This window comes from Helicoverpa armigera, chromosome 14 (genome assembly GCF_030705265.1).
Source record: "Helicoverpa armigera isolate CAAS_96S chromosome 14, ASM3070526v1, whole genome shotgun sequence".
NCBI lineage: Eukaryota > Metazoa > Arthropoda > Insecta > Lepidoptera > Noctuidae > Helicoverpa > Helicoverpa armigera.
In genome coordinates, this window is record NC_087133.1 from 3,621,059 (window position 1) to 3,647,125 (window position 26,067).

General features: G+C 36.2%; 2 protein-coding genes across 4 annotated transcripts; both read right to left on the minus strand.

The window, feature by feature from the left end:
• Positions 1 to 1,046: 1,046 nt before the first annotated feature.
• Positions 1,047 to 7,356, minus strand: LOC135117786 (trypsin-7-like). Its single transcript, XM_064037946.1, has 7 exons — positions 7,118 to 7,356; positions 5,973 to 6,087; positions 4,888 to 5,050; positions 2,510 to 2,715; positions 1,986 to 2,191; positions 1,636 to 1,696; positions 1,047 to 1,209 (listed from the first exon to the last, which is right to left on the minus strand). The coding sequence occupies exons 1-7, from the start codon at positions 7,172 to 7,174 to the stop codon at positions 1,088 to 1,090; spliced, it is 930 nt and encodes a 309-aa protein (XP_063894016.1). The 5' UTR covers positions 7,175 to 7,356; the 3' UTR covers positions 1,047 to 1,087.
• A 2,566-nt stretch (positions 7,357 to 9,922) lies between these two features.
• LOC110379849 (trypsin-1) lies at positions 9,923 to 25,931 on the minus strand. 3 transcript variants are annotated; one of them, XM_064037943.1, is made up of 8 exons: positions 25,432 to 25,931; positions 18,576 to 18,708; positions 17,891 to 17,926; positions 15,949 to 16,111; positions 14,022 to 14,230; positions 13,386 to 13,546; positions 12,908 to 12,998; positions 9,923 to 12,032 (listed from the first exon to the last, which is right to left on the minus strand). In XM_064037943.1, exons 1-8 carry the CDS (start codon positions 25,573 to 25,575, stop codon positions 11,911 to 11,913), a joined length of 1,059 nt encoding a protein of 352 aa, XP_063894013.1. In that variant the 5' UTR covers positions 25,576 to 25,931; the 3' UTR covers positions 9,923 to 11,910. The 3 variants fall into 3 exon arrangements, with proteins under 3 accessions (XP_063894013.1, XP_063894015.1, XP_063894014.1); XM_064037945.1 differs by lacking the exon at positions 25,432 to 25,931 and adding an exon at positions 18,944 to 21,633; XM_064037944.1 differs by lacking the exon at positions 17,891 to 17,926 and having other exon boundaries at positions 25,432 to 25,926.
• Between the last annotated feature and the right edge of the window lie 136 nt (positions 25,932 to 26,067).

The following is a 26,067-nucleotide window of genomic DNA, read 5'->3' on the forward strand; positions in this document are numbered from 1 at the left end:
TTGCCTTAGATTTTCTTTAATAGTAGTGTATGTCAAATGGGTGATTTTGGATATTATTAAAGTTGATTTTTTTTTAAACATAGGAAAAGTGTCGATGCTCGTAGAATATTTCTTTAGTTAATTTTCAATTATACTTTAGCAAACCTATCAAAAATGCCTGTACAAACTCTCATGATCGGAGGATTGGAATGGAAAATGGATAATGATTTTACGGAAAATGACGATCAAGGAAATCGTAGATTGATTATGTGACAGACGATATGGTTAAAGGCTATGGCAGCAACATCAGTCTACCGGTCTTTTTGTATTTTTTTTTCGTATTGTTCTTTAAACCCTATCAAAATGTTGTAACAAAAGCCAAAAGCCCTTCGAGGTGCAGCTATAATTTTAGACAGTTAGTTGACTGAAAATTTGTAAAGCCACAAAGCAATAACCAAATGTTTAACTCTTGAGCTATTGGTAAGTGCGGCGTCTGAAAAGACACTGAAAAAATAATAAAAAAGCGTATACCTTGTGAAAATAAATAAGGAGCAAACAATGATTTATTTGAGGTACTTTATTATTTAAAAATACGTACAAAATCATAAAAGAATATCACTAATCTAAGATACTATTATTATTTATGTAAGTTACCTGTAGAAAAATTTATGGCAATTCCATGATGTTACTCATCATGCTGATTTGTTACATCCTTACTTATTTATTTGTAACCTAACGACTAATGTGTATTTTGTACAATTTAATAGTACACAAATTTAAGTATAAAATAGTAAATTAATATAAATATTTTTCCTAAACTTAAATTTTTTAAAATAAATATTCAAAACATTTAATAATTCGTGCAATTTCCTCCAAATATTTGGTTATAAATTACGTAGTATTATTATTCATTTTCCAAGACTTCATAAAGACTATACTACCATATTGATGCAAACTATATGGTGGCGCCATCTATCATCACGAAAGGAAGATTAGTTTCATCACAGTCAACATAGATGGCGCTGTTTCAACTATTCTAAATAAATGCATGTAGATATTTATTTATATTTTTACACTACTAATTGTATACCAATGTTGTCTGTGGACACTAATCGGTACAGTAGCAGCCATCCTGTGTGTTCTCACGTATCCAGTCGATGTAGTTAGTAACTCGAGTGTAAACGCCCGGGTAACCAACTCTTGCGCAACCGTTGCCCCATGACACTACGCCTGCAATATTCGTTTTCTTTAGAAAGTGTATTTTGAACTGTGTTAAGATTAAAATAAATAATACATAAGCAGCTTTGTCCGAAAGAGTTTTCCAAAATAACAGTACATTGGCTGAAGCACTTTCGCTTTTTTAAGTAGGTACTTTGGGACTTGGGTACTTTGAAAGAAAACCGCGATCATTATGCAACATACAGGTAGCCAGATGACTGATGAATCAGTTAATGGGGGCAACTAAAGAAGTGAACAATAATTTTATGAAAATCACGCATAGGCGTGATTATTATTTATTGGGACTATAGAATCCCAATAACGTATTCAGAACCCACTTAAGTATCTTTTCAAAATCACGCCATTGTCGGTCTAGCTACGTGCCCAAATGGCAGGGTAATAAGCTCAGAATTATAAGAATAAATCTAGATAAATTACCGATCAGCTCGTAGCGCTTGTCGTGTTTCCTCTCAGCTATCAGTGGACCACCGCTGTCGCCCTGAAACATTGATAATTTCGAACGTTATATACGCACGTGTAGGTATGTGTTCTTGGAACATAGGCCATCCATTTTTAGGGATGGCCTAACTATGCAATTTTCTTTTGCAGGCCCAAAACTTGATGAACTAGGTAGTCACTTGTACTTGGTAGATAAGTTACTGTCTCCTTCAGTAAGTAATGTAATTAAAGCTTCGTAAGGCAACTAAGTATGATGACTTAAAATCTATCGAATTATTTATTGACTTTGATTTTGAACTTACTCGTTTATTAACTATAAGAGACCTTACCTGGCAAGAATCCTTCTGTCCTGTCTTCGGGTATCCAGCACACAGCATGTTATCCGTGATCATAGAGGCGGTGTACTTGGTGTTCCGGCATTCCTGGTTGCTGATGACTGGTACTTCTACCTCCTGGAGTGTACACGAAACCTTGCCCTCCTCGGTGAGGGTACCCCAACCTGATGCGACAGCTTTCACGCCCACGTAGAGGTTTTCTGAAGAAAATTTAATTAAATTTTAGTCCCTCTTCGACTACTTCGCAGAAGTGAACAGAGTGACCGAACTCTAGGCAGTTTCAAATTTCAAGTTCTCAATTTGATACTCTCAAAATAAAAAAAAACATAATCGATCTAAGAATTATAATGTGTCCCACTGAGAATTCCAAATAGAAAATAGTGTAATATGACTTACACAGCACATGAAAGGGTTTACTGGAAGGTCTAACAAAACCTTCCACCCGCTATAGGGGTCTGGACTTTTAAACCTTGTGGAAAAATTTTCAATCCCTAAATTCAGTATCAAAGCAAACTTACGGTTGTTAGTAGGCAAACAGATAGGCTTGATGGTCTCCGAGATGGGGACTCTCTCGTTCAGACGGAGCAGAGCTATGTCATTGTCGAAGTTGGTGAGGCTGAACTTGTTGGCGATGGCTCGCAGCACGAACCGGGTCTCGGGCCGAGAGGTGGCATTGCAGCGGTTATGCTCCCCAAAGGTCACTTTGATCATGAACCACATGAATCTGAAACATTTGATGAGAAAATTAGATAAAACTTAAGGAATTGGTGAGGATCAAAGATAATTTGGTATTTTGCCTTCATCACCTCAGTTTTATCATCTGGCTGGATTTGGGAAATCATGTTTTATCGAGTCACAATTGTTGTTCCACTATCTCGTGACACGGCTTCAGGTCGAGATTAGCGTAGTGCCACCTCCTCTATTTAACGTATGTTATGCTATCATACAATTTTAACCCCTATTGTTGCAACATTGCAGTTTATGTTTTCTGCAAAGTTTCTTCTTTCGAAAGTTTGCTTTTTATTCACATGCGATAGTAGTACCTAGTAATTCCCTGTAGCTTCAACGATCAACAAATGAATATGTAGATCACATTTTTTGATTTAGTTCGCATAATTTGCATTTTAAATAAACAAAGCCATAAATTGGTTGCAAATTAGGATCGTGAGCTTTTAAGTCGAAAAACAAAAATGACTCACTCAATCCCAAAATTAAAAACATTGTAGGTATTTAACAATGATTCAGTGACTTAAGTTTTGAGAGTTCACGGCTTGAGATTTGGATGCTTCTTTTGTTCATTGCAATTAACGAATACATTAACTCCTCCGGGAATGGAATTTTAGATTTTTTTTCCTGTATGTCCGGATTATCTATATTCAATTTTTATTATACAACAGATGAGACTGACTCGGCGCAAAATAACTCTTTCTTTTGCCAACTTTCTGAAAGCCATTATGAGAGTAAAGTCATTCTCTGCTTTCGCGAGTACGTTTTTGTAACTTTCGCATGGAAAACTCAAAAACATCTCTAAGTTCTGTAACCATGACAGTTAATTAATTCAGTTGACAAGCATCTATTGTGTAATCAATTGTTTCTTTTCGATGTCAATTGTTCGACCAACACTAGCAAGTGAAGTTTGTGTCCACGTTGAGCGAAAGTGACGCTCAGTGTTTTGGCGGGCCACGGTCATGAATACTATTAATGTCCCTCAATGACGCTTTCACTTGCGTACATTAGACTCCGCTACTGTCATAGAACAATACAACCACCGAGACAAGTGGACACCTTTTGAACTCCCCGATACTGCGATTTCGGATTTCAAACGCGCTCCATACCTGAAGAGATGAAGCCGTTGAGAGCTAAACAAAAAGTCCACAAACCGCCTAAAATGGTCATTTGTCGAGGATAATGAACTTTGAGTTTGGAGCCTGCTCCTGGGCCGGTTTCAAGGTGAACGTACTTATCGATGCTGATTGGTATTCACAATTTTGTGGCATGAATTTATTTTGGACTTGTTTGCCAATTCTTAGGTTATCGGACTCGTTTTTAATGATTAACGATGTCATCTGCAGTTTGATACGTCGTTATTAGTCATAAAACATATTCAGAGCAATCAGAACTTCGGAAAGACATGATCCTATTTTTATTAGCAGGTATTAAACTTCATAAATTAGATCCAGTTCATAAACAAATACAAAACGTTCTGGAATGGTACCTGCTAATATTTTGTTAATATCATTCATTATAGTGTCATTAACCTACTTCTATATATGCCAATAGCCTTTTAAATAATTCCTTTGTTGATTTGTTTGTCATTATTTACGTCACGATATTGCTTCTATTAGCCTTAATTACAGGAACTTCCCAATAGGCATCTGAGTTTTTCTAATTTTACATGGATTGACTTATTTGCGCATAGAAGATTGATCTCGTGGGTAGTGGTTAGAGTCAACACCCTGCGAAGTGGTTTGTTGAACAAACACTTATGTTCACGCTTCCGCGCCAACTATAGACATAGCACATAAAAATATCTATTTCTATAAACTGCTAGGCTTAGAATGGAAAAATTATAAAGTTTATTTCTATTAATAACGTTTAATAGGATTTTAATAACAACTCCATTTCGACAAACCAGCAGGAAATTATTGAGCCAGATAAATACACTTTTCTGAAAGAAAATTATCTACTAAGAAGAAGGCCTATGCTTTGATCTCATTCCTGATATCATTTCATACATGAGAGCCCGTTTCTTGTCCAAGCAGGTAGAAACCTAATAATCATCTGCATACCCTGGTTGCCACAGTCAGATCTTCTATAGATACTGTTAATTAACAAATGACAACCGCGTTCACCTGCCTAAATGTCCATCTTAATATTTCAAGTAAATCCTCCTTACCCTTTAACACAATGTGCGGCTGTGAGCACATATCTGTCATTGATGAGCATCCCCCCGCAGTAGAACCGCTTGAAGTAGGACAGGCGAGCCATCCAGGGGAACTCGTTGATGCCAGCCTCATCGCCGCCCACGATACGCGATACCTCGTTCCTTTCGCCACATTCTGCAAACATTGATTAGGGAAGACTTTAAAACTAAATATTCACAAAGGAAATAAAACCATAACTCTTAGCAATCATTGATTAATCAGTCATTTTGAAATATTCCTGTAGAACTATCTTCGATCTATAAACATGATCTTATAATAGAATTGAAAATATATAGGTAAGGCATGGTCTTCATATGCAAGGGTTGAAGATGTTCCAATTAACTTTGATAATTATAGGCTCTATTAGAATTAATAAATCAATTCTTTTGAAAGATAACTAATACCACATTTAACTTGAAATGCTTCCGACCTTCAATGCAGTCGTTACTTTGTATGCATTTATGCCGATGTAGGTATCCTTTCTCAATGTGAGTCATAGCAAAATACCCATTTCCCTTTAATCAAAACATTGGCCTCTTCATTAAACATATTTATGCACCAACAGTGTTTCCTTGAACTTGTCTACTTATTTACCTACATTGCAAAAGGTATGTATTACTCATTTCCTAATCAAATTATGGAGCTTTCAATGATTATAGTAGATATCAGTAGAATCATCATCATCATCTCAGCCATAGGACGTCCACTGCTGAACATAGGCCTCCCCCTTTGATCTCCAGTAGAATAATTTTGGTTATTTACCAGATTGGAGTCAGGAGCCAGAATAAATTCATCTAAAAACGGCACTGTCGCTTTTTAACCGGGCAAAGGTTTGCCAGGAGTGGCACAGAAAAACATCAGGATTTATATGCGAAAACTGAAATTCTGTAAGCACACCTACTTCTGCTGGCTATGAGGAGTACCTACTTAAAAGTTACTTGAGACTATAAAAAATCCGATCGAGGGTTGTTAGTGTTTGTTATTTCGTCCCAACTACTCCATGCAAATGTCCTGCTAAGTTAGCCCGTCCATTAATGATTATGATGTGCATACTAACTGCAAGAACACGTGGTCCTAGGTTGGTTGGCTTCTATCAGCGGCGGCCGGTTGCCCCACAGCCCGCCGAAGACATTCTTCGTGTATAGCCCCCTTGTGTCCTGGACTACATCACCCTGTGTTGAGGATAAAGAGATTGATTAATAGTTTCGTTGCAGGAATAGTTTGAGAATTCGTTGCTTGGTGGGGTTTACGAAGAAGCCTCGCAATAAGCAGGATATACCTAAATAAGCCATCATATATCTGTGACTTCTGAAATCGAAACAAGGGGTGACGTAGACTCCAATGTCTGCTTATGTCTATACTTAGTTGATTTGGTTAATCTCACCTGCTTTCGTAAACTGTTTCAAAATCACCTTGGTATTACAATATTTTCATAGGCCAGTCGTAATTATAGTCAACTTAAGAGTAGTTACAATAACTCCTAATTTGTTTACAGTCTACACTACACCTAATGTGCCCATTACTACTGTATTGCAACGTAAAATTGCAACTGTAACTACGGTTATTTAAAATACAATTGACATGAAACATAGTTCCAGTAGTCAGTTTAATTATCACCGGATAATTAATTAGATTAATTACTTTATGATAAAATCGCAAAGCAAAGGTCGTTTTAGAAGATTTATGACATTCTTGTGATTTAGTTACCATTGGCGGGAAAATGCTTTCAGCATCATCATCATAATTTCTCTTTTCATTCGTGTGGAATCCATGAATGAGAAGCTTCAGACTTTCAAATAGCTTTAGTATTTTATTCTTACTAGTTCGGAGATAGTTTTTGCTAACCTTTCACTCAAAAACAGTTAGGTATTTGCGAATGACGGAAATCTACTAACAAGCCTTAATACATGTCTATCTTTATATTTACAGTTGTAAACAAATATTTTACAACAGGTTTTATAATTAAGCATTTATATTGGTGTCGTGTCTAGAATAGCCAAAATCTTGCTTAATCTACTTATACAAGCTATAAATATGCAGGAAAGAAAGCATGTGAATTCAGAATAACATTTTAGCCAACAAGACAGTAATATGAAACATAATTTTGACCGCTAAGTGGTCGTTAACAGATAATACCAAAGGATTCAAGTCTCAGGACATTTTATGATCAAGATTCAAACGAAAGTAAAAAATGCTACCAACCTCAGAGCAAGTGAAAGTCAATGCCACAATCACCACAATAAATAAACACTTCCACATTCTGAATCTGGTTTTAAAAAATAAACAGAAAAAAAAGAAAGAAAAAATTCTAAATTCGAATTCAGATTTTGGCGCTCAGCTGGCGCATGGTATTGGTTCGTTGAAGTTGTCGCGCGCGCTCACTACGGACACACACTGAGATGCGTCCACGGTCGTGGTCAAACAACGGACGTGTTTTGGATACGTCAACTCATACCCCACTAGTCCAATAGCATCATTATGCTTATTTCACACGATAGCAAACAAATCAGGCGCAATGTCGAACGATAACGCAATTTGGAACAGATCCTGCCAGTTACAAAAAGCCTGTAGCGCTCGAACTTGAAACTACGTAGAACTGTGTGGAAAATCAACTCAAGATTGAAAATATATCCTGAGGAGTAGGGTCTCCCACCTTTTAATTGTCTCATCACGATCTTATTTTAAGCGTTAATGGAATCCATAATTCAAATTCATTTAAGGGATGACTGACATTTTATGACACACCTACCTACCTACCTACTCGTTTGTTTCTCGTCAGGCGTTGATTGTTCTTTGTAACTTTAGGGAAAAACCTACGTGCTCTTATTAACTGGTAATGCTTAAACAAAAGTGTTAAATAGATAATGTATGTTATATTATTATATATTATGTTCAAACATTTACAATACTTACACAATTTTTGTGACTGTGGATCTTTCAGCGCCAAGTCTTCCCGCAAAACTACCTACCCATAACTGTGGGATGGGCGTTCTGGGAGTAAACCATTTATCTATGTATAATTAGAAAAAATACAAAATGTAGTTTCGGTCTAAGCAGAAAATTATCGGCTTTCTTCTATTTCTAGTCTTTACAGCCTGTAACTTAAATGTCGTGCTCAAAAATTGTTACCTGTCTGTACCAGGATCCAAAAGTACCTACCTAGTTCCTAATCAAAGGAGGTAGCATTTTGCTAATGTGCATTCTTATTATTCCACACTTGTTATCGAACGCAAAGTTCAATCAATTACCTACAAGCATCGAGACTTTAACGGTAAACGGGTATATTTATTACCAGAGCGCTTTTTTGAATGAACAATTTAGAAATAGTGCCATTCTAATTAGGCAGGTACGTTTGAGGTCAGAAAAAAAATTCTTGGATGCTCTCTTCAGCTTATCAAAACTGTATGTAGCAGCTTCAGCGGTAAATAAAAGTACCTGAAAGAAAATTTTAGTTTTCTATTAAGTCCCTAATTCGAAAATACAACACTTTGTCAAAATCTACGTTCCGAAATTTTAAAGATCTAGATCGTCTTCCGTCGAATATTTATTTTGAGCGAACGTGTAGATATAAAATCGTTGCAATATGACCAAAGACATAACACATTCCCTTATGTATAAAACCTTATAAAAAAATCATCAGTAGGTAATCAAGACATTCAGCCAGTGATAAAGGAGATGGACACATGAGACGGTTTCGGCGCCGACCGGTTGGCTTGCGGCGAAAGTGTCACTTTCGAACCGCGTCACAATGGTCCGCTGTCTTTTTGCACATTCACCAGCGAGGCGTACATCTAAAGAGGCTTAATTATGCCAATGAGTTGGATTTTAACGCAGTTCTAAAAAGTCGCTTTCGAGAACACCCCTTGAAACATGATTTGGGCTTGTTGTTTTAGCTTTTATGACAACGAGTTTGTAGAGGGAAATAAAGCTTGTCATCTGAGCAGATTCTCCGAATCAATGTATTATGTACCTTAATACGTTGAGGGCACCTGTGATTCTTGTTGTGATGAATCACGAACTAAAAAGCTTTTGCGGTTAAGATTATCTGTGAAATTAGGGATACGCAGAATTCATAATTATTGTTTGTCTCTCAAACCGTTTATATGAAGGTATAAATCCCCAAAAGTTCGTGTTTTTCCTTAATACAACCTTTAAGATCTTCACCTCATCACATAAATATCACGACTTTGTAATAAAATTTTGGACCCTACAGTAAAAAGATGATGGTCAAAAATAAAGTCATAAACATTTTTTTAATCTGTTTAATGTAAAAGAGCACCTCGATAACAATTAAAGTGTAGTAACATCTTTGCAAAATTAAAAATCACATGTCACAAGTAATTAATAAGTTAATTAAGAAATAATTTGTATTTTAGATGTTTTATAAACTAACTTAAAGTAGGGATTATAACGTTAAAATAAATTATTTATAACAACAACAATTTTATCGTGATAGGGATCACAGATGTAGCCTAAAGAGCATTGATTCCTAAGAACTATGATAACGCTAAGATGATATCGTGTTAGACCTATCTGCATTGGTAAAGTTATAAGTAAGAAAAATTTATAAGAAAAAAAAAACTACCAAATAGGTAGGTCATCTTTCAAAAGTGGATTAGGTATAGCTTCTTATTATGATTTAATTTTGAATTGGCAGTTTAGAAATTCTCGAGGAGGAAAAATTAAGAAGTAGGTGTAACACGTTTTCGAAAGACAACTAAATAAATCTTTAAAAACAAATACATTCATCTCCCTCGATCTTATCCTTTCACTGTTCACTTGACACATTCACATCACGGATTCCAACGAACGAAACATGTGAATGCGAAAGTTTCCAACAAAAATTAAAAGTTAACGCCGTTTTTTTTGTCCAAAAGTGTATGCATGATTATTTTTGGCATTACTGTCAGAATCAGTATAAAAATTAAGATATTTTTCAAGCAATGCTATGGGAACCTAGTCAGAACAAGAGCTAAGTTATCTTATTTTTTGGGAATAGAGTTAAGATAGACTTTAGGACATAACACGTAAAAAGAATATTCGATACAAAAAACTAAAATTATTAATAACAAATAGATTAAGTAACACTATGTACAAACAAAGTACAACACTAAAGCAATATCTTCTTAATTTCTAATGGTAATCTGCACCACCGGCCTGTCCGAAGTAATTTAACTTATAATTACTAAAACAAGGTAATTTAGGTCCCTTTTCACCTACAACATAAACGCCAGTTTATCTTAAAACAAATGCTTACTGCTTTGAAAACTGAACGTGAAAAGGAGATGGCCAAATTTTCATAGAAAAAAAACCCAGAATCGACAGCAACGAAATGGGTACCAATGGGTTCATTATTATTGACCTTTGATGGTGCCAAAAAATCCAGCCTGAAATCCATGGGGTATAGGAGCTATATCATATTTTCACAAAAAATAAGTTATGTTGAATTTATGTTGATTTATAAGATTATTTACATCAAGGCACATAAAAAACAAGGTACACTAACATTATACAAGCCAATTTTAATATCCCCATAGTTACAGAGTTTGCCTGGAGATTAAAAGGTCTTGTATTTAACCACTCCAGATACGATTAAGCACCGACCTTACCTACTTGGAGAGGTTTCGCAGTTACATGCAACCTTCACAACTGGCTATGAAATGTTTTTGGAGAAATTGTCTTTGAAAATCTCGCCATGTGACATTGTCAAATATAACAAATGACTTAGCAATGTAAAACGGTCCAATCACGAGTCTGCATTCAACTTCTAACGAACATCAAATAGTAAAAGTAAACTTTTTTGTGAACTAAAATCTTGATCGAAAAAACGTTATAAAAAGAGAACCCCACGGTTTTTAGATGATTTAAAGTACTTTTTAAAATCCACAAATTATACTGAATCCAATCATACATATGAAGTTCCTGTCGATTCTGGGTGTTTTTTTGGCCATCTCCTTTATAGTAAACAGTTGTTTTAAGAAAACTGAAGTTTAGGTTGCCGATGTATTTGGGCCTTAAAGTAATTCTAAATTGTGTTAATAAATATCATGACTTTGTCACAAAATGCGATACTTTAATACACTTACGTTTGGCACGCGATGCATTAAATATCAATTTTTTTAACATAAGTTTAAAGCCTAATGAAAACGGAAAATGGTTTGTTAATAAATGATTAAGGATGAGAGCCATTATTAACTGAACATGGGTACTAAGTTTAGCGATAGTAGGTAAAAAAAAGTTCTAACTTATAGAGAAATCATTATAGACTAAAGAACATGAAACAAAGGTATTTTTAGATGAGAATGGTATTTTGAAATACCTACTTATTACGGGGGTCCTAATATTCTCAGAATCAATTGAGACCAAGGACTCAATTGCATGACATTGTTTTCTCTAATTTGCAACAGCCTACTGGCAATCTAATATCAATCATGAAATATAATCCTCATTTTTACAATGAGAATTAAATTACATGAGTCCATTATTTGTTACAATTCTATTTTTAAATATGAATTTTGCTTTTTCATTGTGAATAACAAGTGCCTATATGATTATTATGACAGCAAAAAGTTTTGATATCGAAACTATTCTATCGTATCTAAAATCTTGTAACATCTATATGGAACTTCTAAACTAAGAGTATTATTTCAGATTTGGCTCTTGTTGACACTAAATTATATTTATTAATGAATGTTAGGTACTCATTACATTTGAACATAATTATAATATGTCTAACTTGGCACTTAAATTATTATTAATAGGTAGGTACAATATGTACAAATAGCATTAATAAAATAACGTTAGTCTAGCTTAAAAATTAAATGTCGATTTGTGTATGTACAATAAACATTCCTAAACAATTAAGAACTTATCATTATTTGCGTGCTCAATAAATTAAAAATATGCTGCCTAATAATTCGGAAATATAAGTTGTTCGATTTGTATTCTTGTAAAAGGACATTGTTCAGCGTGTTCTTTTTCTTGTGACATTAATATTAGTTGCCGCAAAGACAGGTGTCTCGTAAGTTAGCTCTAAGCCAGGGTAAATATCGAGTGATCCTTGTGTATACTCCCGGGTAGCCGGGTCGACCGCATCCCACTCCCCATGATACGATACCTGAAAGAAAAGGCAACAAATGAAAACAAAATCATACAAAAATACATATGAGAATACTTTTGTGTTGATACAGCAGAGATAATATTAACATGTACATGAGAAATGTTCAGGAATCACAAAATTTTGTCTGAATGAGTTTACGGAAAAGGACAATTTTTGCTAAATTGGACGTAGTTATGCGGAAACATTCCAACCCACTGAAGGTTGAATTTGAGATATAAGCATTTACGCGTTCAGTTGTATTCTTTTTTATTCTAACTAGTGAATACTAGAGGTTTTATTGTTGAATTATATTGAGTTTAGATAACCATATGCTAAATTTTAGGCTGTTCAATCACAATAACTCGATTTCGGGTGACTTGTGGGTTGGAACGTTTCTGCATAACTACGTCCAATTAAGATTAAAATCAATCGATGGGAAGCTGAAAATGACTTGAATGTGAAATAGCGCCATCTGTCCAAGTTGCGGCACTTAGTCCACAAGCGTGCCTAAGTAGGCATGTAGATAAAGTAGGCAAACTTTAAGAGATGGCACTTCTGCTAACTTTTCTAATCCGGCCTGAAGACTCGTCTTAGTTAACAACTATGAATTTAGTGCTATTCAGGACTAAAACGTGGAAAACAGATTTGAGGATAGATAAGTATAACATTTTCTCAAATTACAAAACAATGGCCATATTTATAAAAAAAACTGGGTTGAGGTCACATAGGGCAGTCGCTACTTGTAAAACACTGGTTCTCAGTTGCATCCGGTTAGACTGGAAGCCGGCCCCAACATAGTTAGGAAAAGGCTAGGTGATGATGATGATCATATTTATAAATGCAGTGTCCAATCTTAATTGCACTGGAAGAAATGGAACACAATTGATACGTACCAACAATTTGGAATTTATCTCCCTGTTGCAGGAGCAGGGGACCACCGCTGTCGCCCTGACACGAATCTGTAGATGCTCGGCCAGCACATAACTGAAAATCAGACAGCAAACAAACACTTTATTCACAAGATATTTACACATGTTAACGGACACGTTAACGGACAATGTTTCCAAAAAGTGGCAGCTAAGCTTATGTATGACCTTTTGTACAGCGAGAAGAAGTGTCAAACTTCTTCAGACTAAAACCCGTATTTGTTGCTTTTGGAGACCCTGAGTTCAATTATTGTGTGACCTTACCAGACCTTACTTCCAATATAAATTAACTCCAAAAACGCTAGTAGGAACTAAGGATGGCCTTTGGCGAATATTTTTGCACTGAATTATTATTGTGTATCATCTCTGACCATTATCGACTTTAGTCCATCTTTTAAAAAATAACCAAGGTAGTGTATGGTACTATTAAAGATTTTGAACTCACCATGTTGTTAGTAATACGTGAGGCCCTATACTTCATCCCCCGGCACTGGTTGAGCGAGAGGATCGGCACCCGTACCTCCTGCACGATGGCAGGCAGCTGTCCTCCCTCCGATGTTCTGCCCCAGCCCACCACCACGCCTTCCTTGCCCGATGGATCTATGCCTGGAAGGGAATATTACATTCATTGTTACACAGACTTGTTTGATTTTGTTTTACATCGTTATGTTTTTTCAACTGTCGGTCTCGGGTCTCATTTGAACATTTGGCAGTCGTTACGGGTAGTCTGACAATCAGTCTTACCTAGGGTATTAGGCTAAGATGGTTAGATAGTTTCAATATTCCAGTCTAGAAGTGAACCTGTTGTTTATCATCTGTTTTACCTAACTGAAACAATACTACAGAGGACCACCACTTTCACAAATATTAAACAAATCGGTTTTCCATGACCATGATGAATTTATTATCGCCATTCGATGGGTTCTTCTTCTATCGTTGCCTTCGGCTTTTGAGGTAAGGCAAGGTAAACCATCATTTCTAGAATCTTAGTAAGGCCCGCCCTTTCAAGGGAAGCGACAGAATATTGGAAATCTATAGATCTACTTCTTCAGATATGTTATGCAATTTTATCCAAACTCACCAGAAGGCGGCAAACACACAGGCTTGATGATCCTGGAGAAGTTAACAGGCTTGCGCAGCTTGAGGAGTGCGATGTCGTTGTTGTAGGAGTCAGGGTCGAAGCTGCGGTGTCGTACGATGGCGGTCACTGCGCGCATGATGGCCGCACTCTCGGTCGTGATCGTCTGGTCGTGGTCGCCTAGGATCACGCGGATCTTTGAGCGTTTTAATCTGGAAATTTTAATAAATTATTATTTTTATTTCATTTCAGATAGTAAGTTTATATTTACTGTGTTATGATGGTAATGTATGAACATTAAATACATAATTCAGAAAAAAATATATATTATCCTAAATATATCGGTTGGTGCTTATAATATGTAAGTACATAAGGAAAAATTGTGTAAGCAAGAATAATAATTGAATCGTAACTATTTTTTACTAACGATTACCTAAATATATTATCATTTAACACACGTTATATTTTATGACTTAACTTACATCGTTATCTACCTAACACGCCATTATACAATATGATTTATTGAATGTTATTAATGTAGTTTTTCGCATGATAATAACATTTAAATCAGGTGCGTAAATCAGGTAGAAATTCATACAACGTCGAATGTTAATTATGAAATAATGTGGCTTACACGTAAGATATTTAAAATAGATACAGATCAAATTGAATGGAAATGTCTCATTAATTAAACGCACTTCATATTTTACACGAGAGATTTATGAAAACTGTAATTTATTTATTCCATTTTCTAGACATACCCATTTAAAAAATATGTAAAAATACACGAATAGGCGAAATATCAACCGGAAAAATAGAAGTGTTTTAAATAGCAAATAGGCCCAATGTAAATTATCGTAATGCAACATTGCGTGTGACCACGGGCGCACTTCGCGTTCCACGCAGCGACGATATAACAACATTATATAACTAATATTGCATTTCATTTCATTTCCCACCAGTGAGGTTACATGACGAATGATGTAGCATCGTTTAAAGTGTAACAAAGAAGCTGGTGGGTCCTGGCTCATTACAGGTAGTCGGAAGACAGAAAGTCTAACGAAAAGTCTTACGGGAGTCTGTTGGGTTGCCCGGACTTGAAGAGGACAGATAGGCAGTCGTATCGTGTAAAACGCTGATTTAGACTGGAAGATAGGTTGGGAAAAGGCCCCACTGTAAGGAGCCTCGGTAGCTAAATAAAAAAATTGTTGTTGCAAGTAGCTCGTTGAGCATTCTGTTTAGCCATTTTGAAGAAGAATACCTAAGTGAAATAAGTAATTTAACATAGGGAGGGGCTAAAAAATCTGGGAGACAGAACAAAATTATTTTCATTTTCCAATTTCTTCGTTCAGTTTGGTCTATCAATATTTCAATCGCTAAAGCAGCAGTACATACTTTTTATAGAAGTTAACTTCAGTAGTTTACTTAAATTGTAGGTACTACTATACATATAACAAAGATTATACCTTACAGAATCACATACCTTATCGCTTCGATTTCTAAACCGTAATTGGTTGCAACAAACCTATCATTTCGATTACATGCTTCCTATAAACTTCCTGGTTGAACTAGAAGTTTAACCTTTAAGACTACCTACCTATCATAAATGGCTCTGAGCAAGCTATCTATTTCCTTGGAAACGACAATGTACCTAGTTGTAGCATCTACATTGTGATAGTGAAACGCTTCTCTAGGAAATCACTCGTCTTTCAAGAAAATGAATGCATGGGAATACCTAAGGCTTCCCCGATCCATTCAAAAACATACACACATTATACTGTTAGTTTTATCTGGTAGAAGGCATTTGTTTAAGATGCAAATACGATATAAGCACAACAACTTCTGATAGCATAACATTAGGACCCTCTACAAACTCCTGATAATCTCTTCACACTAGAATTAAATTAACCACAAAAATTTGATCACTTACTTCCTGACGCAGTGAGCAGCGGTGAGCACATACTCCTTGGTGAGGAGTGAGGCTCCGCAGTGGAACTGTCCGTCGTACACGATCCTGGCCATCCACGGGTACCGGTTGGCGCCCGCCGGCATCCCGCCGACGATGCGGTTCTCCTGATTGGACCCGCCACACTCTAGAAAGTGAACGCAGTTTGTTGAACTGGCTTGGCGGTACATGATACAGTTTTCCTGTTAACTCATGCTAAATGATTGTTTGTTTATGTTTTCAATACAGCTTGTTTTACATAATATTAGTTGAGGATGTCGCCTTTTTTCGTAGTGAAATCCACAATTTAAAATACAGTATCTATCGTACTGAAAATACTTACAAAAATATACAATTTACAAAATATCAAATTCAATGTCATAATAAATTATATCAATATGGTTGGTCAGTAGGTATATCCAAGTGTGAATTAGACAAGCGTGAAGTTAATGATCTACGAGGTGCAATTAAGTTAATTACAACAAGCTACACTTAACTATAATTTACGACTTGGGATTATCTAGCGAATCACCTTAGAAATGTTGTAAAGAAAATTTGCAATTACTTCGGAAGAGGAAAATCATAAATAGGCAGGTAAGGTAGGTATTATTCTTCCTGGAAAGAGGAAGTCATTCATATCAACTCGTACATATGTTAAGCAAATGAGGACCTATGCTAAACAGAGGTCCACGACCCACCCTACTACACAAACATTCTACAATCAATCTTCTAAAGCAATTTTATTCCCGTCTGTACACTGACAGGAACGGGAAATAATAGTGTATAAATAACAAGTTATAGCAGTTAATAGCGAGTTGGTCGCGATCCGGCGCGGGCGCAGATCGAGTCCATTACACTTTCACTGTGATGAACGACGGTTCAACGCTCACAGCTACCACACAACAGCTGTTTACGTGTAAATACTAACACTAATGCTTCTAATGGCGGCTTTAAACGTACTTCACTTATCTATGCACTTGTGAACAGGAAGAAAGACTGTCTAAAGTATTTATGCAATAAGTTATGGGTGAGACTTATGGTATTGTGTAACTTGAAACGCCTTTATTTATCATCATATTTTAATTCTAGCTTTTCTATCTAATTTTAGCTTAGTTTCTTGTAGGTAGCTACAGGTTAATACGTAAACTCAAGCCATAAATGAAACTTCAAAGTTCCATTTTCTCATTTCAAAAGTCTGTCGATCATATTGTTGGCGTTTTCATTCATAGTGATTATATAGTAGGCCTATTGTTTGCAAACACAGATCGATTTCAATAGATGCTATATCAAAGCCAGATAAAATCCTTGAATAGATAGATAAATAAATTTCAGACTTCAATGTATTAAATGTAGTGGGTGGGGTGCATAAAAGCTACATAGAAGACCTAAGATATTAGGTACACTAATGTCTCATAGATCAGGATCAGGCGTGAGGTTGGACTACACAATCAATAAGGAACTGAGAACAGTCTATGGATAAAATAAGCTCCAGGTGTAAGAAATTGTACGATATTAACAAATAATATCGGTTAAATAAGTACATATAGGTAAGTAGTAGTAAGCGTAGATATTCACGGGTAAAAGAGCAGGGTAACAAAAATACACACAAAGGAAGATATAACATAATAGCTACAAGAAATGTTAGGTAATTGGGAAACATAAACTAAAGTAAACATATTAATTAAAGGTTTCAAATACACATCAGCGATTGTTTCCTACTACAGGTCCCTTAAGATAAGCTGAAAAAGATAGCACTACAACAATGCAGATGATAAAATACTTGATGACAATAATTTGGTAAATAATCGCCAACGTGTAAGACGTGCAAACTAAGAAAATACATATGTAGATCTACATAAAGTGCTCTCTACTTGAACTATCTACAGGTGCACATAGATATCAGGTGCTGTACACAGATGAAACTTACCCATCTTTCTAGGGAGTGGGTTTGCCCTGCCGCACTCTAAAACGTGAATGTGTATGTTGAACATTAGAATTGCTAGAAATTAGAAAGGCATAGGCACACGATCGAATTTTGGGCAACTATTTTATGTTGATGATTTATATGTAAAATTGTAATAGGAACATTTGGAATGAAAGTGAATCCTACAGTGAGAATACTATGAATCTCACTCCAATATTTTCATTCTATGTCATTGTTTTGGTCATATCTAGACTTGTATATTATGTTATCCTGCCAATTATCCATAACAGGTCCTATTATGTACGATGGTAAGATGTGCCCATTAAGCTTATTCGATCGTCACCTCAGGCCCTTAGGGTGTCTAATAGGTAATGCAGTGCTAACTAGAAGACTGAGATTGGAAAACTAGAAACTGCAGCTATCTAGTGTGCTAAATTATTCTAATTAATTATGCCTGCTTTACATCGGGTGTACACGCATAAACGTAAGAAATTAACAAGCCTTTCGTTGCTTTTACACGAACTAGTTTGAAATTTCTCTCATACAATGTTTTATTGATCCCAAGGGGATGCTTTCAGGCTGATTGGCGAAAATTTGATAGGTGGTGAAGGAATCCATATTTTCAAATGGCTACACTATAAGTGACTTAATTGATCTACATTTATGTACTAATATTTTGTCTACATACCACAGGAGCAGTTTTTGATCTGGTTGTCCTCCTCTTCATCTTCGACGCTCTGCTCCTCCAGGATCGGTACCTCCAGCCCAAATATGGCGTCGAACAGGAACCGCTGCGTCCTGTTACCTGATGACACCCGTACCTGGAAACATTGTCGAAACTTCTTAATTTACCATTTTATTGTAATGTACATACCTATTTAACTGTTGAATTGATTTAGATCAATTGTTCTAAAAAATAGACAGGTCCCTTAATCCCTTCAAAAATTGATATCTCCTATCAAGACCAAACATTAATCAAGCTACCCATATAAAACATTTACCTACTTAATTGAGAAATGATGCATTGTGGCTTAAAGACCATAATCTATTACCTACCTATAAGTTCCTGACAACTGTTGACATGTCTACGTAAATAGCAATGATGGCAAAAGAAGCTAATGTAACGAGCTAAGTAGTCGACGATGCGATTATAACACATTCTACTCAACCTATGACGCTCACAATATAGCATGACGTTACGTTGTAACATGCTAAGCTTTTAACCATCTATCATCGTTGCGCGTCACTGCAGTCGGAAGTAGGTAATCGTGCTAAATTTCGTAAAGATCATGTAAATTAATGTTGACTTTTGTGCACATTACATAATAATAAAACTGGTATCAGATTGTTCCGTCGGAAATGCACTTACATAAGTTTTGTTTACCATTTTAATGCTCGTAGCGCGGTTTACTTTCGCGGATGGCTGGCACGCCATAGTTACGCAATCGCCGATGTTAATTGGCGACTAATGTCAATGTTGCTTTCACAATCTTAACAGCCATGTTCCGGTACGTTATTATCCTTTTTTTATTCCATTTTAATTTCAGACGCACTTAAACTTTCGCCGATCTCACGACTCGCGATGGCAGGTAATTTGAAGTACATTAGGAAATCGTTAGTTCTGACGAATGTATTTGAATGTCTGTCTGAATAAATTATACCTTACAGTGGTATAAGTATTTAATTTGGAAAAGAAATCAAGACCTAGAAACATAATTGAATACTCGCCTTATGCCAAAGATCTATTTGGAGATTTGGCTACTCCAAAGTCCGCAGGCTTTCGTAACCTTACCAAAATGGTCAATAATTTGGTTTTAACAAAATTCCAAATTGGAAATACCCGTTGCCTTATGCAGCAGAACTGTGTCATTTACCAAAAAGGGTATCTCTCGCGCTAGTACGAATAGCATGCCTACACGACTGCATGTAGTCGAGAGAGGAATGCACAATGATGTGCCTACTTACTTTCCCTCTATTGACCCACTCATGTAATCATATGACGAAACTGATAGCGTTGTTTGTCGCCAGCATTAGCTAACTATATATCGTGACATAATAACAACTTATGAGGCTAAGGTTGTCGATGTACCATGAGGACATTGTCACTTATAAGGCCATCCGTGCCACTGAGTAGGAAGCTACATCGTAATTGTAAGTGGGACTATGAAGTATCGATTGCTGCGAATGATATAAACTAGAGCAAAGTCACTATAAGAATTTCAATGTAAACCACAAGGAACAGATAAGATGAGGTCGCTTTATAAATAATGCAACTGTCAAGGTGGAGTGAGATATTAATCGTAGAAAATTATAAAATGAGAAAATAGTCTCAGACATAACTAGATCAGATTTAAAGCAAGTTACAATTCCCGATATCATGAACAGAACCAAACAGAAACTTTGTACATACAATCGAAAAAACTATTAAATAACCGAATAATGTCAAGGTGTGAATTGAAAATGAATAAAATCTAGAAACCACTACACACTCGCCTGAAAGACTGTTCCGTGACCCTATTAGTGATGAATAGGTTTTGTAATTGACCATGGCTGCGATTACTGGTCTACTTGACGGCTGAAGTTCAATGTCGGTGGCGAGGGCCGCGGACAATGGGACTGAGACAATGACGTGTTGCCTAATACTGCACGCCAAATTAAACAAGATATTAGAAGCAGTCAACAAGTAACTGATGCTTAGTCATGATAAGGATATATAAACAAATCACTCTTCTAATTAAAGTGTACGGAGACTCGTTGACATTGCCGAACAGAAAAAAGGACGTCAGTTGTTTCTTATTTTAGAAGTTTAGAGCCAGCTACCTAAAACCATTCTAGAACCTACTATCAACTTAAAGTCGCAGATTTAAAGGTTGGTGTTACATAATCATGAACTTTGCTATCATTTGAAAATCTTAACATGGTTTTTATGTAACTGGTTTAGGTAACATAGATGCATATATCATCGTCGTTTAACATTGTGATATGGCTTTCCTTTTTGCCAAGCAGTCTCAGTTCATTGTACTATGCCCTCGGAACTATTACGTCTAGAGAGGCTGCACCAACGTAAGGTCATTGTGCATCTTGAAGACGAGACAATTTGATTCCAAAGGTCTCATCGCCAAGAATATTGATAATATCAGAGAACACTATAATAATCCGTTTTCTCCAGGCAACTCTGTGAACTGAGGAGTGGATAAACAACTTTGCAAGCTTGGGACGGATGCGGAGAAAAGAACGCAACAAAACGAGAAGTACAAAAACTTTTCCGAATTCAATTTATTACATGCCATTGAAAATAAAACGGCTTTCAGAATGTTATCTAAACCAAAACAACTGGTTTGACACAATCAAAGTCAACAAAATAGGTGGTTACGGCTGATTGGCGTGATTTTCACCGCATTCGCTTTTATTGTGTGATACCCGTGAATTCGTAAGGTCAGCGAGTAGACTACTTTCCAAAGTATGATTGCGAGGCGCCTTTCACGAGGTAATTGTTGTAGTGCTCTCGTTTTTGTTATCCGCAGCCGTTTATCAAATGTAAGAAAGTAAGTAGTCACGCCGATATATTTCCAGCGAACAGGATTTATATGCTGGCTGTTAATAATAAGGAAAATGGAAATACCTTTGTCCATTGTATCGGTATTGAGATTTTGTATTTAGTAGCCCAACAATGAGCGCCTTTAGTTAATGATACCGATTTATGTTGATTATGGGCTTGGAGTATCGTTCTATGCAGTCCCAGTAAGTATCTATCTATCTATTGTACAAACTGAAGCAGGATAATGTACTAACTATGTTAGTGTTGGGTCTTAGAATGTTAAAGTTGTCAATAAACCTATCGTTATTTAGGTGTAAAAATCCTGAGCGACTTTAAGAATTCACAACGAATTCCAAGATCCTAAAATTTGGTTCTCTTATAGGTACATTATTGTCTAATCTAGCCAGCTACGAGATTAGGTAGGCTAAGCTCTAGGCACCAAACAGATATCTAGAACATAACACCTACACACGAATATAAATGTAAAACAAAAATATAGACTCTATCCAAATACCTAATAACCAGTTTAATTAAATTAAATAATTATACCTACAGCAACTCGAAAATTGTGCATTCTAATACATAATTTAGTTCGTTTAAATATCTTTAAGTAAAATGAGATACAAACAATAATGCTTATGCTTAAGCCTAAAATGACTTCAGTTTTCAAAATAAGGAAGTGAGTTACATATCCATAACTTCGTTAGTAACACGTTGCATAAAAAAGCTAATCCATACACATCCGTGACAAAGGCAGCTTCATATAATCTTAACATTCCTAAAATGGTTCGCTCCGGATTGCACACGACATCCCGTCGCTTCACTATTTCATCAACATACTTCGTTAGGCATATCCATTCATAGCATCCATCTTCGCAACAGATTATGAAACAAACAAACAACTGAAAGGCCTGGGGAATTTCGCGTGGGGTTTTACAATTTGCCAAATTGTATAAGATGTTACATGCTGGACTGAATCGTTCTGGCAGAAGCAAACATGTATTCCTGAAAATGACATTCAGGAACTTAATGATACTTAGATCTACCGATAGATACCTAATACGCTATAGGTAAATAGCTGAGCACAATATTCTTTAGATTTGCAGAAACGTTGTGGTTATACCTACTTAATTGCTTATTGCTAAAATGGGCTGGTGCACCTAAATCACCCAATAGCGTTTGCAATGCTTTCTCTCTAGAAGATAAGTTTCCGGGATGTAAGTTTCTATTTCTATGCAATTATTTTCAGCTTAGGCATAATTACCATTGTTCTCTAGACAAAGATGGTCTGAATGGCAACCAAAAATTACCGCAAATGGCAATCAAATTAAGTGTGATGTAAGAAAGGCAGGCGTAATCGGCGAAAGCAGTGCAGATCCGCATCATCGGTTAATTAGCTATCTTCGCAGAAAGGTATTATGTTTTACATAATGATATTACCTAGAACGGATCAACGGCGAGTGTTAATTATGTCTTGCAAACAGAAATTACTACTAGATCAATACAAATTTTACATTCATTCGGAGAACACGGTCCTTTGACATTTCATTTAAGTTTCATGTCTTCTGGATGGACATTTTAAGGCTCTTATAGGGACACATTGTAGCTAGATAATAACTATATGAGATATACTATACATAATTAATAACATGACCAGAATTAACACGTCTCATAATAAGACCATGTTTTGATCTTTTGTCCTGTACAGGTTTGTGCTGAGCCCTACAAGAATTGAATGAAAGACAACGGAACGAAGTGATGACGAAAATGTTAAGAGGTAATGTAAAATATTACAAGAATAGATAAAAATAAGAAATGCGTGGAGAACCTATGCATGTGTAGAGGAAGTTTGACCATCGGTAACAGAGCTGATGGACAACTGTCATGGGAGAGCATTTGTGTATGTTATGCGGAGACATGAGGAACTCGTTGTGAAGAAGGTGCTAAACATGAATATATGTCGCAGGGATATGATGAAAACGGGGATTTGATCAATTCCCTAAGGGATTTGATCAAATCACGGAGGATGTTAAAATAACAACACGATTTTATCTTTTCCCTAAACAAATCTAGTCAATTGAACAAATCCCTAAATTAGTTCAGTGAAATGAAGTTAAATAATTAATTTATTATAAGCAAAAATAATTTTGCTTTGATATTTTGAAGGTTTATTTGGTAAGATATACCTATTTAATTATGATGATAAGGTGTGTGCAATACAAGGAAATATTGATATAAACAATTTTACTCAGAACAATATTTTTTTTTTTAACAATGAACAAAACATTTTTTTTAAATATTTTAGTTGCGTAAGATATGCCTATTTGTAATAATAACTTATTAAAACATGTAGCTGATTTGTGGCATCGTGAGTTAGATAAAACATTGTGTTCTTACTGGCACGTCTATACGTTTTGCATTGTGCGTTACAGGCACCTACGGCTTGCCTAGTGTTTGCAAGCGTGACCCAAACAAGAACCTGACATGTTTTTTGTCATTTCACTGAACCAGTTTAGGGATTTGTTCAATTCACTAGATTTGTTTAGGGAAAAGATAAAATCGTGTTGTTATTTTAACATCCCCCGTGATTTGATCAAATCCCTTATGGAATTGATCAAATCCCCGTTTTTATCATATCCCTGCGACATATAGATGGATACAGAGAAAGGGAATGACCAAAGAAACGATAGATGGATTGACAAGACATAAATACGGTATGGCTGGAATGACTGTTGCTTCTGACAGAGAAGCGTGGTAGAAATGAATAAGAAATTAGTACAAGGGCCATTATAAGGGGTTTTCTTGAGCAGTCGGAACGTATCTAACTTCGCTATCTTGTCTGATGTTTAAAATTATCTAGGTACCTACTCTCATAACAAATCACTTTTTTATTACCTCTCAAAATAAACAGTTGATTGCCACCTGTGTCAATCGGACGACAATGACAACTATTATTTATATGCGACCGCATGCTGACCATAGTGCATCCAAGCATGGTTCACATGTTTTATTGCTCAGTTGTAACCAACATAATTAAATAACTTTAATGACGAAGCATTATAAGTTACATGATAGAATTGTGTAAATTGTTCTTCTTATAAGATCTTTAACAATTACCTTTAATCATTATTAAAGAGGTATAATACCTCTTCCAAGTTCGTCTCAAAGAAGTCACAATTTGTAAATGAGATAACCCCAGTAAGTAATTAGTAGGTAATACTTGTGTTACAAACTTAAGCAATTATTCTAATATAAATCTACTCCTTTTCATGCCACCCATAAACGCTCATTCCTCCCTTGAACTTACTTCAGAAGTACCTTCATTTTAAAGGTCGTCAATCTTTTTCAACACCTGACACTGGAGGTGGGTATTATACTGAAATGATTATTTAATCCAGAGACAACGAATCCTCACATTTTCAGAAACGACAACACAAAAAGTGGTTTCATATCAGTGAAGGCATATCTATGTAATAACTGTTCGAATTTTCTTAGTTTCCTAATTTGTTTTTTAGAAGTCTATAAGTCTTGTTTACAAGTCAAAACATTTTTTTTTTTCAAAGTTGTTTACTGTCGTGTTAACCGAGTTGTAATGTTTTCTAATCAGGAGATTAACAAAATCACTAATTCCATCAGAACCAAAATTTTCGCCCTGCCTCCTAATTGCAATAACTCGATAACTGGGAGAATGGTCTAACTGTCTAAGACCTAAGAACATTTAAAGGCATCACAATTATGGGGTATCTGAACATTATTTACAAAATAGATAGACCTTTATATAAATGCTTATTTAAGTTGGAAAAAGTACGATTAAGAAAAATGCGGAAAAGCGCCTTTAGATGAAACCGCCGATTGTTGATAAACAGGCAAAACGTTCGAAGCAAACGACTACTAATGAAAGTAAAAGTGCATATTCAAAGTCATTGCACCGAAGCACATGCAGCTGTGACCGATACCGTTCACGGTCTGATAGTGACGTTACTATGATAATCAGCCTCGTACTCACATGATTGTCGAGAGTAGCAGCATCCGGCGAACTTATCTCCCTGGCATCGTACGATTGTAACGCAAGGACCACGTAAGTTATAGTCACAATACTCCATTGGCACATTTTAGTGGGTATCCTGGGTCGAGAGCTTGTCGTTATCATTGGTGCGCACCACTATTTATTTGCGCGGCATCTCCGCGCTCGGCGCGTTCACTGGCAAATTCGGCGTCAGCGATTCAATGGCATTATTTCGCAAACAGACTGCCCATGAAACGCCGGCCGAGTGTCGGCCGCGGCCGCGCGGAGTCCACCGAGTGCCGCCGAGCAGGGGTCTTCGGCCACCACCAACCGTACTTTCTCTCCGCACCAAAAACCTATTGCCGAGATCCAACCCCCACTCGCGCCAACCTCAGCTGCAGCGATGCTATAGCACGTGCACTTTGCTGTGTTCAAGGCAGCCGTGTTGACAGTCCTATCCATAGATATTAGAAGGAAGGTGCTGTTCATCTTGGCAGAAATAATTATTTGGTAACTAATTTACAATCAACTTTAGTTACCGATTGAGAAACTGAAGTTTGGTCTGAATGTGTAAAGGTAAGAGAAATACCAGATAACTAAAAGCTACGCTGTTCTTTAGGTTCACATTGCTATTAG

Bases quoted from the DNA above. Each gene is read 5' to 3' on its own strand.
- LOC110379849 (XM_064037943.1), bottom strand. From the start codon at position 25,575: ATGATAACGACAAGCTCTCGACCCAGGATACCCACTAAAATGTGCCAA. The intron at 17,927-18,575 runs GTATGTAGACAA...TTCACGTTTTAG, and splicing joins GATCAAAAACTGCTCCTGTG to AGTGCGGCAGGGCAAACCCA. The intron at 14,231-15,948 runs GTAAGTGATCAA...TAAAATTTCCAG, and splicing joins GCTGCTCACTGCGTCAGGAA to ATTAAAACGCTCAAAGATCC.
- LOC135117786 (XM_064037946.1), bottom strand. From the start codon at position 7,174: ATGTGGAAGTGTTTATTTATTGTGGTGATTGTGGCATTGACTTTCACT. The intron at 5,051-5,972 runs GTTAGTATGCAC...CAATGTTTGCAG, and splicing joins TAGGACCACGTGTTCTTGCA to AATGTGGCGAAAGGAACGAG. The intron at 1,697-1,985 runs GTAAGGTCTCTT...TCAATGTTTCAG, and splicing joins GACAGAAGGATTCTTGCCAG to GGCGACAGCGGTGGTCCACT.